This window comes from Chroicocephalus ridibundus, chromosome 6, assembly GCF_963924245.1.
Source record: "Chroicocephalus ridibundus chromosome 6, bChrRid1.1, whole genome shotgun sequence".
Lineage (NCBI taxonomy): Eukaryota > Metazoa > Chordata > Aves > Charadriiformes > Laridae > Chroicocephalus > Chroicocephalus ridibundus.
This window is the reverse complement of record NC_086289.1, coordinates 34,457,016-34,475,497: the sequence shown is the minus strand read 5'-3', so window position 1 is coordinate 34,475,497 and position 18,482 is coordinate 34,457,016. Positions and strand designations below refer to the sequence as shown.

At 42.4% G+C, this 18,482-nt stretch overlaps 1 protein-coding gene across 5 annotated transcripts in view; it reads left to right on the top strand.

Moving 5' to 3' along the window:
• JMJD1C (jumonji domain containing 1C) overlaps window positions 1–18,482 on the top strand; it is a 166,716-nt gene that overhangs the window by 134,958 nt on the left and 13,276 nt on the right. For all 5 annotated transcript variants that reach the window (XM_063339847.1, XM_063339851.1, XM_063339852.1 and 2 more), the window contains 9 exons: window positions 2,796–2,968; window positions 4,198–6,407; window positions 9,377–9,578; window positions 11,319–11,533; window positions 12,555–12,707; window positions 15,507–15,596; window positions 16,915–17,042; window positions 17,223–17,436; window positions 17,922–18,136. In XM_063339847.1, coding sequence (XP_063195917.1) covers window positions 2,796–2,968; window positions 4,198–6,407; window positions 9,377–9,578; window positions 11,319–11,533; window positions 12,555–12,707; window positions 15,507–15,596; window positions 16,915–17,042; window positions 17,223–17,436; window positions 17,922–18,136 — 3,600 coding nt within the window. The remainder of the gene's footprint in view (window positions 1–2,795; window positions 2,969–4,197; window positions 6,408–9,376; window positions 9,579–11,318; window positions 11,534–12,554; window positions 12,708–15,506; window positions 15,597–16,914; window positions 17,043–17,222; window positions 17,437–17,921; window positions 18,137–18,482) is intronic.

Here is an 18,482-nt window from a genome sequence, read left to right as displayed (position 1 = left end):
AAGTCCACAGGGTAAATACTTGCTACCTCAAACTATGAAAACCATTGTGTAAGTTAAATACTAGGAGAGAGGTAGGACAGTCATCTTCATAGTGAAATTTTGTGTATGCTTGCTAAATAGGGGAAAAAAGCTGAGACGGAAAGAATCCAATGGGAAGTTCTGAAGAGAAATACTCTAGCATTTATAAATCTTTCTTGCGCTGTACACCCATTTCTCTTGTCTTTACACCTATCTGCGTACCCTCTCTTGGCATCTCTTTTTCTCCCCTTCTGTTCCTGTTGACACACATCCCTGCCTTCCCATCTGCTTTCTACTCCACTGTATTCAAGTCAGGGTGATTCCTCTGTATGCGGAGCGTAACCACTGAGGTCTCAGAAGAAATGGTTTGTGTTTTTCAGCCTAGCGCGCCCGGTGCGGTGGCGGTGTTTGTCAGGCAGACGTGGCAATTACAGGAAAAGTTTTTTAAGCTCCTGCAGGCTTGGGATATGGCATGCTCATTGCAGGCACCTTAGAGGAACAGAGTAAGATGAAGCATGTGTAGTGCAGACAGAAACTTTGGAGAGCTTTACTGCCAGCTTCAGTCAAACCTCCACTGAGCATGTGCATACTGATTTTTAGAGGCTTACAACTTGGCCTAATTTGGGCAGATTTTCACAGGGACCACAAAAGGCATGTCGCTGACAGTGGTCCTTCTGCCAAATTGTAAGCCTCTGCGTCAAAGCTTGGAGTTCCTGAGTGGTTCTAAAGACTTTTTTTTCTTTTTCATCATGGGGGGAAGCTATTCTTCCCCAGCCTCATTCTTGAGAAAAGCCAAACCATTGTGGCTAAGTCTTTCCCAAACAGTCAGTTTGAGTTGGCCTTGTAATATGAAGTCAGTTTGATCTAAAACATGATAAAGTCAAACGCAGCAGCGAAGAAAAGCCTAAGAGAAAACTATAGGTGGATTTATTTTTTCATGTTGCTGCCTGCTCCACCCCATACTGAAGTCCATTTTAAAGAACTTACGATAGACTCTGTTTTCACTTTGGCTGCCTGAAGTATGCAGCCCTGCATACCGAGGCACGTAGCTTTTTAATTATGTTGATATGTGGCAATTGTCTTGTGGTGACTTGTCTTCTGGCTCTTGCACCGAAGGCCTTTTTTAAATACGTCTTAGAAACCCAGAATGGGTGTTTCCAAAGTCGGTTTGCATGGATGCCACGATTGCAGAAAGGGATCTGTGTTTGAGCTGTAGCAGCAGCAGCCACCCTTGGCTCAAGGCTGAGCCATGTCTGTGTGCTGGAGGAAGTGTGTCCCCAAGCACACCTTTTTTTACCGTCCGCAGGTGGCTGTGGCAACTTCCGTCTTTGGGCTGGGCCGTAGATAGTTGCAGGTGGAGTCACGAAGCTGTTTGGGCAATGCTTGGTGTCAAGCAGATGTTCCCCGGCTCTTCTAGGGAGAAGGTGACGGGTCTTTTTTGCATAATACTTTAATACAGCTTACAGGCTATTCGTGGGAACTCACCACAGCGTGGGAACTCTTGGCTAGGAAACGTGTGCACTAAAACTGTTAGCACAAACCTAAGCGGTTGCTTTAAATATTCAAAAATATAGAAATCAGAACTTCAAAGTTGTAGCACCTGCAGATCTGTTCTGTGCTGCGTGCGTGTATCCTGAGAGCTCTTGGCTCCCCTTCTGCTGCAGCAGTTCTCAACTGGTAGTCACCAAGACAGGGGAGAAGGAGAGGAGGATGGTCTGGGGAGGAGGGGAAGAAGTTCTGGAGAGTGCCGGGAATTAGGGGTAGAGCAGCACTGAGAGACTTTGGGGTGCACATGAGAGCTCTGCTTGCTCTTGTCCCAAATCCTTCTTGGCTTGTCCCTGGCACTCGAGCACCACAACAGGGTGCCCTGCCTCTCCACTCCTCAGCACGTGTTTCTTCTAAGCAGGTCTCAGCGGAGAGAGGGAAAGGGGAGAGAGACAGAACCGGTCTTTGGCTTTTCTGCAGAGTTGTTACGCAAGTTTCAGAGAAGATAGGAAAATAGAAATTTACCCAAGTAGTCAATTAAAAAACAGTTTCATAAATTCAGACTGTTGTGGTGTGTGTCAGGGAGGAGGTTGGTATTGCCCACGTGTTGAGTATTTAGTTACACAGCACAAAATTGTGTGTACTGTGTGTTTGCCATGCTGCAAAGTATGGCAGGCGTGTACATTTATGGGTTTAATAGTGTGCTGATGACAAAATTATGCCAAATAAAAATGCCTGGCAAAATAAAGCAGATTAATTAGGATTATCGTACTTCATTGTTTGGTTGGGGGGAGGAGAGGAACTGTTTCGGAAAGAGATACTTCTGTCCCTTAATATTGAGATTTGTTATAAAGTTGGAGATGAAATTGTTTTCCAGAAATACTAAACTGTATTTGTCTTTTGAAAGAAGTACTTGCAATTAATTGAAGAGCTAATGGTCTGTTCACTAGTAACTGAAGTTAAGTGCTGTCAGACTATCATTGGTTTGCTAATTTTGATGAGCTTGAGATGCCATCTATTCATGATGAATACTTGAAAATTAAACTGTTCTAAGAACGCTTCTGACATGTGTAAACTATTGCGTATGCCGCAAGTCCAGGGGAAGTATAGTCAGATGTTCCAGTTGATCAAAAAGTGACTTAAAATGTTAAATTTAGTTTATTGTGTGTGATTTGATGCTGAAATGCTTTACTTCATTCTCATCATTGGTAAGACTTGATACAGCAACTCCTGCGGTCCCATGATAGTTTTGAAATCTGATTTTATTTTTTTGTTTTGGTTGGTGTTAACAGAACACTCCCAGCCCGTGGTTACACCAGCCCACCCCTGTGACCTCAGCTGACAGCCTTGGTTTACTGAGTCACATTCCTGTGCGACCGTCCAGTGCAGATCCCCTTCGACCTCTGAAACTGACAACGCATTCCAGCCCGCCGTTGTCCAAAAGTATTGTAGAGCATCACAAAGAGTAAGTTTGCTGTTTAACTGTGTGTGAGAGGGTACATTTCAGCAGCTGATTTTGTCTTCTAGCTTCATGGAATCATAGAAAGGTTTGGGTTGAAAGGGACCCTTAAAAGTCATCTAGTCCAATCCCCCTGCCCTGGGCAGGGACATCTCCCACTAGACCAGGTTATTCAAACCCCCATCCAACCTGGCCTCTGGGGATGGGACACCCACAACTTCTCTGGGCAGCCTGTTCCAGTGTCTCACCACCCTCACAGTACAGAATTTCTTCCTAATATCTGAACTAAATCTATGCTCTTCCAGTTTAAAACCATTACTCCTGGTCCTACCACTGCACTCCCCGATAAAGAGTCCCTCCCCATCTCTCTTGTAGGCCCCCTTTAGGTACTGAAAGACTGCTATAAAGTCTCCCTGGAACCTTCTCTTCTTCAGGCTGAACAACCCCAACTCTCTCCGCCTGTCCTTACAGCAGAGGTGCTCCAGCCCTCTGATCATCTTGGTGGCCCTGCTCTGGACCCACTCCAACAGGTCCATGTTCTTGTTACGTTGGGGGCCCCAGAGCTTGATGCAGGACTCCAGGTGGGGTCTCCCCAGGGCAGAGCAGAGGGGCAGAGTCACCTCCCTTGACCTGCTGGCCACGCTTCTTTTGATACAGCCCAGGATGCAGTTGGCTTTCTGGGTCGCAAGTGCGTATTGCTAGCTCATGTTGAGCTTCTTATCCACCAACACCCCCAAGTCCTTCTCCTCAGGGCTGCTCTCAGTCCATTCTCCACCCAGCCTGTATTTGTGTTTGGATTGCCATGACCCAGGTGCAGGACCTTGTACTTGGCCTGGTTGAACTTCATGAGGTTTGCACAGGCCCACCTCTCAAGCCTCTCTGGGTCCCTCTGGGTGGCATCCCCTCCCTCCAGCATGTTGACCGCGCCACACAGCTTGGTGACATTGGCAAGCTTGCTGAGGGTGCACTTACTTTTAGTTTATTTGTGAACGTGGGTGCCTGTGATGGAAAAAAACTTGTCAGTGTGCTGCAAAACAGACTCTGCCCTGTTGACTTGGAATGGTACTTGAGTTCCCGAGTCATCTGAAGACTTTTGAAAATTGTACCTAATATAAAGAAACGTTTATTTTGTGTTAATAGATAACTTTGTTCAGAACATGGGAAGAAAGGTCTTCCGTTTAGCACGTTGCACTACATTCAGACTAACTTGTGTCTGCTTAACCTTTTCCAAACAGAGAACTGGAGAGGAAGGCATTTATTGAACCTTTACGTTCTGTTACAACTGCACCAGTAAAGACGGAGCTAGAGCAAAGCAGAACGCAGCCAGCAAAGGAGAGCCATATGCACAGACATTTTGCAGATCCAATGTTGAACCAGCTGCCAAGGCCACCACAGGAGACTGGGGAGCGACTGAGCAAATACAAAGAAGAACACAGACGGATACTCCAAGAAAGTATTGAAGTTGCTCCTTTTACAGCTAAAATAAAGGCACTGGAGGGAGAGAGAGAGAACTATTCCAGGGTTACGTCCTTATCTTCAAGTCCCAAAAGCCATTCAGTAAAATATGACAAAGATGCTGAACGCTCTGTCTCAGAACTGTACAAAATGAAGCATTCGGTTCCACAGAGTTTGCCACAGAGTAACTATTTCACCACCTTGTCTAATAGTGTAGTAAATGAACCACCAAGATCGTACCCATCAAAGGAAGCTTCAAGTGCATATGTTGATAAGCAGACTAACTGTGCTTCAACAGCAGCTAGTCCCCAATCCCTCCCCTCTTACATTTCTTCTCTTTCAAAACCTCCACCGTTAATTAAGCACCAACCTGAGAGCGAAGGCTCTTCGAGCAAGGTACCTGAGCAGCTTTCACAGTCAGTGCAGTCTCACTCTGTAAATTCTTTTCGAAGTGACAGCAGGAGCCCTACTCAGTTGTCGATCTCGTCTTCAAATACACTCCGGAGTATGCCTGCCTTGCATAGAGCCCCCGTGTTTCACCCCCCTGTGCACCAGAACCTGGAGAAGAAGGAAAGTAGCTATAGCAGCCTTTCACCTCCGACTCTAACTCCCGTTCAGCCCGTTAATGCTGGTGGTGGCAAAATACAGGAGTTGCAGAAACCACCAACTTTAGTACCTGAGCCTAAGGAAGCTCAGACTGTTTACAAGGGCACTTCTGAACAGAATTTATCAGAAATATGGAAGTCCAATAATGCCCCAAATAATGAAAAAATGGATTGGCACGTTGAAAGAATGAGTGGAAAGTCACAGTCCGCTACAGCATCTGTTATTGTGCGTCCTCCTTCTAGCACGAAATACGATAGCGTACCAGTAATGCAGTCTGCTTCCAAAGATCGGGTTAGTGAGAGATCTTCAGCTGTGACAAATCAAGCAGATTGCCTGAAAACAGCGGAAGCCAGGGAGACTGGAAGAATCATTCTGCCAAATATGAACTCAGACAGCGCTCGCACACAGTATGAAAAGAAATTTCCAGCTGTCTCGCAAGGCAGCATTCTGCACGCTGTCACCCCTACCACAACTATCATCTGCAGTACCAAAACGGATGTCACCGCATCAGCAGCAACGACTACCAGCGTGTCGAGCTGGGGTAGTTCAGAAGTGACGTACTCCTTATCGAACACGGTGTTGGCCTGCGCGCCTCTGGAGTGTACGGCCTCGAGAGCCGCGAGTCAGGGGGTGGCGCAGGCCCAGGAATGCAAGGTCAGCACTCCAGCTCCGGTTACACCCGCCGCTGGCAAGACAGGCAATAGTGCTCAGCCCAGCTCGGGATTCTCCACCTCTACCGACTTTGTCCATTTGAAAAAGCACAAGGCAGCCTTGGCTGCAGCTCAGTTTAAAAGTAGTAACACCAGTGAGACGGAGTCCAACTCTGTGAAAAATCAGACATTTTCAACCTCTCTCTCCCTAGACAGTACTATCGTCTGTAATACAATAAACAAAGCGAACTCTGTAGGCAGTGGGCAAACTTCCCAGACGAGTCAGCCAAACTACCACACTAAACTGAAAAAGGCTTGGCTAACAAGACATTCGGAGGAAGATAAAAACACTAATAAAAAAGAGAATTCAGGGAACAGTGTCTCAGAAATTATTAAGCCATGTACTGTCAATTTGATAGCTTCTACATCAAATGATTTGCAAAATAACATAGATAGTAAAATCTTGGCAGATAAGTTCGCGAAGGAAGATAAGCACCCTAGGAGAAAAGCAAAACGAACTTACGAGTCTGGCTCTGAAAGCGGAGACTCTGATGAAAGCGAGAGCAAGTCAGAGCAAAGGACTAAACGGCAGCCCAAGCCAACTTACAAAAAGAAACAAAATGATTTGCAGAAAAAAAAGGGCGATACAGAGGAAGAAGTAAAACCGAATGGTGTTCTTAGCAGGAGTGCCAAAGAAAAAAGCAAGCTGAAGTTACAGAGTGGCAGTAACAGCAGTGAGTATATTAATCTGATTTGGAAGAGGCAGACTAATGTGAAGTCTCAAGAGTGTTAATCCCGGAGGGTTTGTCATGCACGATAGCTGGGAAAGGAGTTAAAAAGTCTGCTTGTGTAAATGAGTAGGTCCAGATTTATTTGTCTTGAGGCCATTTGAAATATCCTGGTTTAGGAAATTCAGCATTTTGTATATACGTGTTAACAAACTGGTTCTTGGCCTAAAAATAAGCAGTAAACAAACTGGTTTACACCGTCCGTCAGAATTCAACAGACTGGTGCATGTAGCTGTGCCACTTGTATTGATTTTTTTTCTTTTCTTTTTATTTTTTAAAGATCTAATGCATTTATTTTTAGAGCACTACTGGAGGGAGAGAGTCTCTATTGTTGAACTTTAATTCATCCTTTGATCAGGAAGCCGGAGGCAGTTCCTTGAGAGCCTGATGCCACTCTGTTACGATTTGGTTAATTTAATGAAAGGTTTGAGGGAGAGTCATTTCACACTCCTAACTAGCATGTGTATTACATGGTGTTAACATACCTCTTGTTTAAGGAATAAAGAAATTTAGGGAAATACAAATTTCAATTTAAATGTAGTAGTATAGCATGTAGCAGATTGTAGCTAGATTTATCTGAAAAGAAAAACTGGTCTGCCAACATGAGGGATTTTATGATCTTATTTTTTATCCCAATTTATTTTTCTCCAAGGACTATTCTTTTGTCTTTGTTCTGGTTGAGTATGAGGAAGTCTAACATTAGAGTACTTTTCGCAAGAATTTTTAAGTATAGGTAGTATGAAAATGAGTACTGCTCTCTGTAATTACATTTTCTGGCTTTACGCTGCCTAGCGTTATAAAGTTACTCTTCTGGAATCTGAGAATGCTTGATCCCTAAGTTGTACTGGGTGCTGGAAGTGTTGCAATCTGTCTGAGGTATTCTGGCTTGGGTCCAGGGATAGTAATATTACTTTTTTTTTTTTTTTTTCTCCACCGACTAAAGGGAAGATCAAGGAGAACATGACTATAATAAAGTCTTCCTCAGTTTCAGTTCTTAAAGTAAACTGTAAATATATACCTGTAACATGTTAGGTCTTTATGACCTTTGTGTTGTTGCAAAAGATTTCTTTGTGAGTTTGTTGTAGAAGGATCGCTTACCTAAGTTAATGGAAAACAGTGACTTCTTGTTTGGGCTAGTGGTACCTCAGTATAAAAGTGGGATATGATAATAAATTATGGAGCTGTTTCATGGAATTTAGGTCGGGAAAGGTGTAGGAGTTGGTATTACGTTCTGTTGTGAGTCACTCAGCGTGTGTCCTGAGCATGAACAGATTGGGTCTGTCCTGTGGTAGCAGCTTGCCATCCTCTCTCGAAATCTTAATAGGCCTGAGCTCTTTCTGTTCATTTCTCTTACTTGACCCATTCAACAGATAGGCGTTTTTGATAACTCCTGTGAGTTTATCTTGGAGGAGCTTTGCTATAATTTCTGAGAGCGCGCTGGTCAGAGATTTTCTTACGAAAAGGGCTTTTCCACAAAGATTTATACAAAAACAGAGTCAACCTTGAGGAGCTTTCAGGAAAGAACAGGCCCCCATGGGACAACTGCCTGGGCTCCCCATAGGTGGCTGAAGATAACTGTGCTTCAGGATCTGGGGCTCAGTGGCAGTTTCTCAACGTGGGTGGTGTCTGGATACTGCCAGGGTTGAAAACTGCTTTGTCCCGATGCCATTTCGGAAAGCCCCGGGAGCCTGTGCGCCAGCCAGAGCGCTCGGAGCTCCAGGCTGCAAGGCTTCCTCCTGCAAAGCAAGGCATTTTACAGTCCTGCAAGCGTTGGGGGTCTTCCAAGTTCTTGAAGAGCTTGAAGTCTAGCAGCTCCCAGATGACACCCAGGATCTCTGGTTCCAAGGCAGAAAACATTATTTTGGACTAGCAAACCTGTACTTTGGCCTTTTCTGCTCTCAGGTTTTAATCCAGTTACCATCGTACTGCTTGGATGAGTTGGGAGTAGGTTTTGTAGGCTGTGAACTGAGGCATAGGCAGTCTGTCGCTTGCAAAGTTTGCACAAGTCATCTCTGGCAAAATACAGATCTGAACCCAGGTACCAAGTCCAAAGGTAGCAGCACCCTGACCTCTCTGTCATCCCACATCAGATCCCTGTTTACAGGACGTGAACTTTCAAGAGCAGTGGTAGATGAAATGACAGATACTTCTATCTATCTGCAGATAAAACTGGTGCCACTTTTAAAAGTCGTTAAAATGAAAGCCTGGCTAAATAACAACAGGGTTCAGTTTCAAAATGTGTATGTGAAAATTGCACATTTGCTTCTCGTGTTACTCAGTGTCAGGTCGTCTGACTTTCCTATCAAAAAACAGAATTCTACTGCTTAGCCTTGCAAAGCCAGCAAACTTGACAGAGATTAAATGGATTCTCTTCTTCCTTAGCCGGATATTTTACATTAAATTCAGATGAGTTACATGTGAATAGAGTTGCTCTCTGTAATCATATCTGTAACCCTCAGCAAAAATAAATTTTGAAGATGTAGGATTTTTTTTTTTAAGCTCTGCTTTCATTCATTAAATTGTTGCCTCTTTTGCGTACATCTTGAAACAGAATTCAGACCTTTCTTTTTTGGGGTATTGTATTCCTTTGCTTGTTTTGTAAGAATGAAGCTCTGAATATGGTTTTAGTGGACTATTTGGTGAACGATACACCCAATTTAAGAGAAAATAGAGTGTCCTAGATATTCCTAGTAACTCAGCAGGTAGTTGTTAACTCTGCTCCTGCCTATGTAAGTCTAATCAGTAGCTATGCTTTCTAAACTTCAGTGCTGACAGACGGACAAATGGAAGTAATAATAAAACATGTTATGCAGGTAACAAATGTACTTTCAGAAATGTTGAATTCTGACCGGTCTGGCTGCGTTCTGCAAATAAGGGCTGCCAGTACCTCACCTGAAACTCCCTTACTTTTGCAGCTGGTATACCTCGCTCAGTGTTAAAAGACTGGCGCAAAGTAAAGAAGCTGAAGCAAACGGGAGAGTCCTTCTTGCAGGATGATTCTTGCTCTGAAATAGGACCAAATTTGCAAAAATGCAGAGAATGTAGGTTAATAAGAAGTAAGAAAGGAGAAGAACCAACTCACTCACCAGTATTTTGTAGATTTTACTACTTTCGGCGGTAAGTACAGCCATTTTCCTGATAATGTGGTGTTCTAACTTTTAAAAATAATACTGACAAAGGAGTTGCATGCTTGAAAGCTTGTCTGATTTTGCTGGCTCAGTCAGTCTGCCTGATAAAAGACACCGTCTAATTTAACAGTATTTACATTTGTATTTCTTTTGTGGATTGACTTCATTGCTGTTTAAAGCTTTATAGCAAAGACATCAGAACAGCTGCCCAGTGTACCTTAGGCAAGCAGAAAACACAGCACATCACCGTTACGCAGGTGTCTGACATTTGAAGTGGGATTTTCAAAAGGCAAGCTTCAGTTATTCTGGACAAGTTGTACAACCGCAGAGTTGCGCTCACTTGTAATTGTTCTTATGCCAGTATATGGTGGGAATGCTGCTCAAGGTTTTCTGGGAGTTTTCTAAGGACAGAGGAGTTGTGACCTCCTTTTCCACAATTAATGGCCAATCAAGGAAAACTCACAAGCCGGGAAGAAAATTTCCCAGGATGCAGCCTAGTGTATGAGGTGCAGGCAGCACAGCTATCGAGACAGAATAAAACAGCTTTAATTTGTGTGTGGGCTGTGTTGTCAGTATACATCCAACTCATTTTGGACAGGAAGTTGTTCCCTAGATTGGGTTTAATTTTTTATAAAGAAGCTTTAGTTACAAGACTTGGTACTCCTACAGGAATCGTTTCAGGATTGGACTGGGAATACAGTCTATGTAAGAATATTTGCTTCCTAATGTGACAGCGTCGGAATCTTGGGCTTTTTCCTCCTATATAAAGGAGAGAACATCAGTGATAAGGTTTTGCCAACATTGTAAAACACAGTTATGGAATTACAAAATTTGAGTGTTTTGAATATATTGTGATATGTTTTACGGCAGTTTAATTATTGTGTTTAGACAGTAGGGCTTGAACTGTAAACGAAGCTTGCACTACTGCCGAAGGTTGATGTAACTGAAAATTCATCATTTCTTGTTCATTGAATACATATCTAAATATCATTTATGGTACTTAGTTCTGAATTCAGGACTGTTTTCCTGGTGTTGCTGTAAAATTCCTTAACTGTTATGATAATTGTATACGTATAATGAATTACCCTATGTTATGCAAGATGGAATAATTAATTGTTACTGCTTAAGAATAGGCTAAATATAGCCAGGGTTAGTGGAATGGTATCAAGTAGGGTAACAGGAAAGCCTGTAGTTATTTTAAAGGTCAGAAATCAGCAGATACAAAACTTTATCATTGATTCGTTCTGCCTGGAAGGACTTAAATACAGTGTTTGAAGTCCTGTTTTCTGAGTATGAGAGCAGTAGGTTATAAAGGTCTATAAAATATGAGTCAGACCGAGTGACTGCTGTCACAGACGCTCCAAAAATTAAAGGTGAGGAATAGGTGGAACCAAACTTTGGCCAAAAAAAAAAGAGAAGAGAATTTTCCTGTCTGCAATTTTAAAGCAGTAGTAAATGTTACAGAGAGGGAATGATGAGTAAAATGAATGCAAAAAGTGCCAAAAAAAATAGGTTTAGGTTTAATGCTTCCTTACCGTTTGTTTTAAAACCATTTTTGGCAGCAGGATTTATTTTAAATTAAAAAATATGGCAGGATGCTAAAGAAGGTAAAGAAAAGCTACTTGTTGTAAGACATAAGCACTAAGGTAAACTAGCAAGTAAATTGTAATCTATATAATACACAGAATATAACAATATATGCAGTTAAACTGCCTGTTTTCATTTTTAGGTTATCTTTTAGTAAGAACGGAGTGGTTAGGATAGATGGTTTTTCCTCTCCTGATCAATATGATGATGAAGCACTGAGTTTATGGACGCATGAAAACTACGAAGATGATGAGCTGGACCTAGAAACTTCTAAATACATCCTAGATATCATAGGTGATAAATTTTGTCAGTTAGTAACATCTGAGAAAACAGCCATGTCCTGGGTGAAAAAAGACGGTAAGGAAATCTGAAAAGCTCTCCAGCGTTCCGCAGTTTTCACTCGAGTTGTTTGCGTTCATCATGACCCATCGCTTCCTTTCGAGCGGCTCACTGCCCCGGACTGTCGTGTTAGATTTTCCTAGGCTCTTTTGTAAGAGGGAGTATCGGGAAGGGGCAGGGACCTTGCTCAGTGGGCCAGCCCGTTCCCCCTCCCTGCGCTGGTGGCTGTGCTGAGCCAGGGCTGGGGCCAGGCTGCTGTTGGGTTTGGAGCAGCCTCGGTTCCCAGCTTGGCCTCCAGCTCTCCAGCCAGAGAGGCCAGCTCCAAGCCAAGGCCCGCAGCGAGCCAGGTACCGATTCCTGCCAACAGACGTGTTTCTGACGTGTCTCCTTCCCAAAACAAAGGAGACTAATGTGACATCGTGGGCCCCTCGGAGCATGTGCTAATGCCGTCGCCTCCTCCCCACCGAAGCCGCAGTTAGTCTGTCCTTCTGGCCCGTGGCAGATGGGCACAGGCTGGAAATGGGCTGGTGGCTCAGTAATTCCAGGCAATAGGAGGAGGAGGTGGGGCAGGAAGCAGAAGTACTAGCCAGGTCTCCAGGACAGGCGCCTCCCTCCCCTCCTGCTGACTTTAACCATCCACCTCACCCGCTCGGCTGCCCTTGAGATTAAACGTGTCCCGTAGGCAGTCCCGTGAAAAACCCAGCTCTCTTTGTGGCATGGAGTTAAAAGTATATGTTAAAGAAGTTCCTTGTAGTTGCAGCCCGTTCATGTAGAGTGGGAATATTCTTTCTGTATTACTTCAGTCTGTGTTTTTTGGATGCGTTAATTTCTTTATATTGCTAGTAGCTTTGATGGGGATGCTGTGTAATGCAAATAAGGGGGTAGATGTTGATGGTCTGTTTACGAAGGATGACTTTCCTCTCCCCACACCCAGTTGGGTCTGAGGGGAAAATTACGAATGCTTCATCTATAAAGACTATTAATTCTGTGCTCTGCATTTAAATTTTAGTCCTTTTATTCTGCTTATTTTGTATTTCAGCCAAAATTGCATGGAAGAGAGCAGTGAGAGGAGTCCGTGAGATGTGTGATGCATGTGAAGCCACATTATTTAACATTCATTGGGTCTGCCAAAAATGTGGATTTGTGGTCTGCCTAGATTGTTACAAGGCAAAGGAAAGAAAAAGTTCTAGAGGTCAGTTCTTTATGAGCTAGAGTATTGTGTAAGCTGTTTATTCTCGTTTGTTGTAGAGCTGCTCATCCACTAGTGTAACTGCCTTTCTGTAAAGTGTTAAATTACTGCTTGATGTGTTTTGGTTTCTCTTAGATCTTTTTCACCTCCTTTTTTGTCAGTAGATGTAGAATCAGTCATTCAGAAAGCAAGTGCTGTGCGAGCTATTTTGTGTAGATTGGCTTGGATTGCTTGTGCCTCGTCCCTCAAGGTTAAACCTTCAGCTGTGGGACTGGCACTCCATAACACCTCCGTGCTTTATGGTAACTCATTGCTGTTAAGATTTGCCTCCCTTCGGAAGTACATTGTTTGTCATATTAACATTATCAGCCTACTTTTTTCTTATAAAAAAGAAAGAGATGGAGAAAAATACCTCCCTTAGTATTTAAAATGAGTGTTAACGGAGGTTTCACAATGCAGCAGCCTACACACACACTCGGTTTAATCTAATCCCTGTGCTTTAATGGCAAGGTCTAGTTTAGTCTGTAGTGAAGTACAAGAGGGGTGACTTGCAAACCTGCAATTTCTGAGTGAGCCAGCCTGGTTGCAGTTGAAAGGGGGAATGGCTTGGAAGATTGATCGGGTCATTCAGCCTCGGCTGTGACGCTGGTGCTCAGGCTGCGTGTTGGAAAGGACTGCCTTTCCCTGGGTGGCAGGCATTGTGCCATGGCACAGTCCTGCGGTCAAATGCTACGCCAGCAACTGATTCAAGTATAATGCTGTTTTGAAAAGCGTTTCCATGTTTGTCATAGGAGCATGTCACAGATGTGAAATGTTAGTAAAATAAAGTTTAACTGTTAGATGACAAACCTTTGCTAAATGGAGAGACTCATCCACTTTGTCCTTGGCTTTCAGGGAGAGGCCTCCTACACTGCGGTTATAGGATGTTCCCAGAGACTTCCATCAAAGCCTGAAGTTTCTAGGGAACTAATATTGGTGTTTTCCAACACCCAGAACAGCCGTTAATGCTTTAATGCTGGAGGTTGCTTCAGCAGCTCTTAACTGGCTTAAGTCTGTGTGTGCGCATGTGCGTGCATCCATCTGACGTGGCTTGGGATATACGCTGAACATTATTTACCCTAGTGGGAACATGCAGTCAGAGGCTTTTTATAGTGTGTGTGTTAACCAGCCAGGAAAGTTTTAGTAAAATGTCTTCAAGGCTTAAAAAAGCAGTATACAGAAGCAGGCTTCTTTTCAGTCTTCTAATGGGGAAGACTTTCTCCTTACTGTTCATCACAACATTACCTGTGAATGCAGAAGTCCGATAGCTTCCCTCTCTGCGGCATCTAATGATGCTGTAGGATTCGTGTGAACTATATCTCTCCTTTGGCACTCAAAAAGTTCAGAACCACCCACCCATCTCTATATAATAGCACTTTATATTACACCATTTTTCCTGGAACCGGTAGTTGTTTTTACAGTTGCTAAATGTAACAGAGAATACACTGGTTTCCCCCTGCTTCAGCAGGAATGTTAGAGGTTTAAATATTCCATGTTAAGATATTCATCAAAAACTTCTCTCATAACTTTACTACATGAATGAATGAATGAATGTGCATCCATTGTTACCTTCAGACAGTTCGTGGCACCATCAAGTGGAATGCCATGTTATGGCATTTCAGTGATACAATACATTAAGTAGATCTAGGCTGTTCTGGTTTTTTATTTGATTTATGTTCGTGACCAGTTAGATATTTCCATGCTTTAGAAGTTACAAAAACTACAAAACAGCTAACAAATCTGATATTTTTCTGAAAGGAACATTTGATACGTTATGTACCTATTACAGTGTAAGAAAATAATTCTTTAAATGTGCCAAATGCTTCCTTTAGTGTACTCCTTGGTTTACATTGCTAGAGCTGAGCGCACTAGTAAAAAGATCTGAAGTCTCACTTAAAACTAGCAGTTCAGTGGATAGGATACAAGACTGGGCGTTGAAAGAGAAATTGCATTCCTATTTCTGCCCCCAAAATCACGTAGCAGATTGGTGACCAGTTGCTTGGCCAGTTGTTTTTTGCTCTCGTTCTTCCTCTGTCTTGTCTTTACACTGCATATTTTTCTGGCAGAGACAGTCTTCCTGAAACTTTATAGAAAGTCTCCAGTCCTACCAGTTAGCCCCTCTGTGCTGCCACAGGTGATTTTCAACCAATACATCCAGACTTGTGCTTTCATGGTTGCTTTAATGTGACGTAAATCCATGATGCAACTTCCCTCTCCTTTGTGCCACCAGTGACGTCGGTGCAGCTGCATGGTAGGCCAGATCAGGGAATTGATTCAGTTAAAAGCTCATCTTTTTGGCTTGTTTGGCCCTCTCTGGTTGAAAACACCCACTTTCACTTCAGTTGGAGCATGGATTGTGTCAAATTAACCATGCCATCGCAACCTAATTGTGTCTCTTTTCTGTGTTAGAATTCATCAAGGGAGTCTCACTGCCCCAATAGCAACTGTAAAGGATTTCGGCTTATGCTAAATTGGCAACTCCCTAAATGTAATGAAGGGAATATACTTGGAAACTTTGAGGTTAATGGCAAGGCTCTGTGTTACAGATGCAGCTACTTCAGTATTGTTCAAAAATCTTTATTCTTTTCTTTATTGTGAGAAGTAGCTGTTGTATACAAATCTGTCACGCGGGATACCAGAACAGAAGATACGCAGTTGGTGTAGAAAACCATTCCTAACTAAAACAAATCTGAAGAATGTTAGTTAGCTCTGTCTGTGCGCCACTGTAAGTAAAGTAAAACAATTGGCAATGTTATTTTGCAGATAAGGAGTTATATGCCTGGATGAAGTGTGTGAAGGGACAGCCTCATGATCACAAACACCTGATGCCAACACAGATTATTCCAGGCTCTGGTAAGACCACCTGCAAACAAGCAGGATGTGTTTTTTCCCAGGTCTTTTTTGTGAAGACAGGCCAGAATTGTTTCTTGAAACTTCTCATTTTCCTGCGAATTGTGTCAAATCATCGCAGGAAGGCAGGTGATTCTGGGCAGTTAACAGCAAGGGGCACAGATGATGAAGAGAGAAAGAGGAGTATGCAGACAGATATCTGAAGGGGTTTTGGGGACAGGCAGTGAAGAAATTCAAGGTGTTTATTGTGACTTTTTTGGTACCTTTTCAGTGCAGAATAAAACGGCCGGAATGTACTGAATAAATCTGACCTTAGCTGTTAGAAAGAAGATCTTAGAATAGTACTGCCAAGGACCATTATGTGGCAACAGTTTTGGGGATTTGTTTTTCACTGTTTTCTGTCCCACCCACCCAAAAAAGAAAAGATTCATGTGTGGTTTTAGTTGGACATCTGATTGAGCAGTGAAGGAGCATGTGATAAATGAAAAACTAAGCAGTAATCCTAAACCCAGCTAAATTCAGAGTTTTTCTTACAACCAAGTTAGTTTTACGAAGAAGTGCGGTTAGGTGTGGTTGTTGTTAGTGCAACTTGTGATCTCTGGCAGCATTGATGCAGAGCAGGGAAGAAAAAACTCAAGTGGGCCCTTAAACATGTTAAGTAAATTCCCAAGTTATTTTAAGCTGGAAATACAGACCCAGTCATTATTTTATGGGTTGTTGCGTGTTAGTTCAGGTAGAAACGAAGGTTGGTTAGATTCCATAATAAATTCAAATTGTGACATTCCCCAGAACAGGTTCCAGACTGAAACTGGTTTTAATTTTAAATTGTGAAGTGAACCACTCATCTGGAAACAGCACAGTGAAGACTGCCTGCATAACCTCAGTTTTGTTCTTCTGTGCGTACCCATTACCAAACAGCCTTAAATTACCCCATCGCATACTCATTTTTTTGTCAAGACGTGGCTCACTTCAGTCAGTAGTTTGACGGTTTTATTAAATGAAGCAATGATGCGCCCGTTGAACAATGAGGAGTAAATAATGAATGACTGGCTTGCTTGATGTGTGCCGTGCAATGGGAATGCAGAGTGAAGGTTAGATTATTCAGTAGAATAGTGTGCAATTATTTAATTAGAGACCTTGTCTCTTTCTGCACAAGCTTTAAGGTAAACTGGACGGTCTTTTTATAGTAGTATTTTTGAGTGTTAAGTTGTTTTTGAAAAAGGTTTGGAGATAGCGTTTTAGCATCACAGCGTGTGTATTGTAAAGAGGGTCACGAAATGATTGAGAGCTGCTCATGGTTTTCTTCTTAATTGTCTTCTAGTTTTGACAGACCTTCTAGATGCTATGCACAATATTAGAGAAAAATTTGAAATTAAATCCCATTGTCAGTGTACCAGCAAGCAGAGCACGCAAGCTGGCAAACTCCCTGCAATGAATGGTGTGTCTCAGGTGAGTCTAAAATGCGCGTGTACCTCACAGTTTGTTGAGATGTTTTGATTCTTCTGGGTTTTTATATTTGAGTAGTACCAGTTCATTTTAATTTGTATATACGGTGGTTAAATGGTAGCCTTGTCTTCAAATTACATTAAAGCAAAGTTAAATGCTTAAAAATAAATTTGTTCTTTACAGGTTTTGCAGAATGTCCTCAACCACAGTAATAAAATTTCTCTGTGCATGCCTGAGTCTCAACAGCAGAACACTCCTCAAAAGTCTGAGACAAATGGTAATACAAGTCCAAGGAGCGATGTAAGCACAGACAGCAAGTTAACACCACCTGAATCCCAGTCACCGCTGCATTGGTTAGCTGATCTTGCAGAGCAGAAAGCCAGAGAAGAAAAGAAAGGTAAATGTTTGAAATTGTCATATCATGTTCGTGACTTTGGGGGCACCAGTGGTACGTAATTTAATTAATTAGGACAAATTCACAGAGTTTTCTGTTCAACAAAAAGAAAAGATGATGTTCTCTGCCCCCTTAATTTTAATCTTGAAACTGCAATGCCTTCTTCTGGTGGCATCCCAATCTGTTACCAGAAGAGCCACTAGTGGAACGCATGTGTGATGTGGCAGCGTTTCCAGCTACAGCGTCTCTCATTTGTGACAGGTACTCACTCAGCTGCATGTCTGAGATGCTGAGGAAGGCCTTTTCATGGTCACACTGTTTGACTGCATTTTGAAGGATCTAGTTCATCCTCTGGTGTGTTTTCAGGTGAATAAAGTGCTAGTGCTACAGTATATTACCACCACTATAAAATGCAGGATACTGGTGCTGTTCCTATGTCTGCATCGTGATACAACAGTGTAAACTTCCAGTTATGATTTTTGTTTTAGAGAACAAAGAATGTCCTTCTGGAAAACATTCAAAGGAAGAGAAAGACCAGGATAATTTGGAGTCCCAAAACTGTAAAAGCTCCCCTCCTGCATCCCAGAACAATGAGCAGGGCTCAACCTTACGAGATTTATTAACTACAACTGCAGGCAAACTGCGTCTAGGTTCTACAGATGCTGGTATTGCTTTTGCTCCAGTTTACTCTACAGGAACAGCAGTAAGTGTTTACAAGATGCATGGTTTTTATATCAGGATTTGAAAATATTATTTGTTTTGGTACATTGTAGTTAGAGCAGTCTGGTAGATGTATTGCTTTAAATATTCTTTTATAATTAAAACTTCATATGCACACACATTTGCATTAACATTTTATTTAATTTGTTTGTGCTTGTGCGTATATGTGTGTGTGTGTGTGTGTATATGTGTATATATATATATATAGTGATAATTGATACATACTATGAAGAAAACGTGTATGAAGTTAGATGAAGCTTTAACCTGACAAAGTAAAGGAAGATTCCAATATATTGAGTTTTGTAATAACTGTATATTTCTAACTTTTT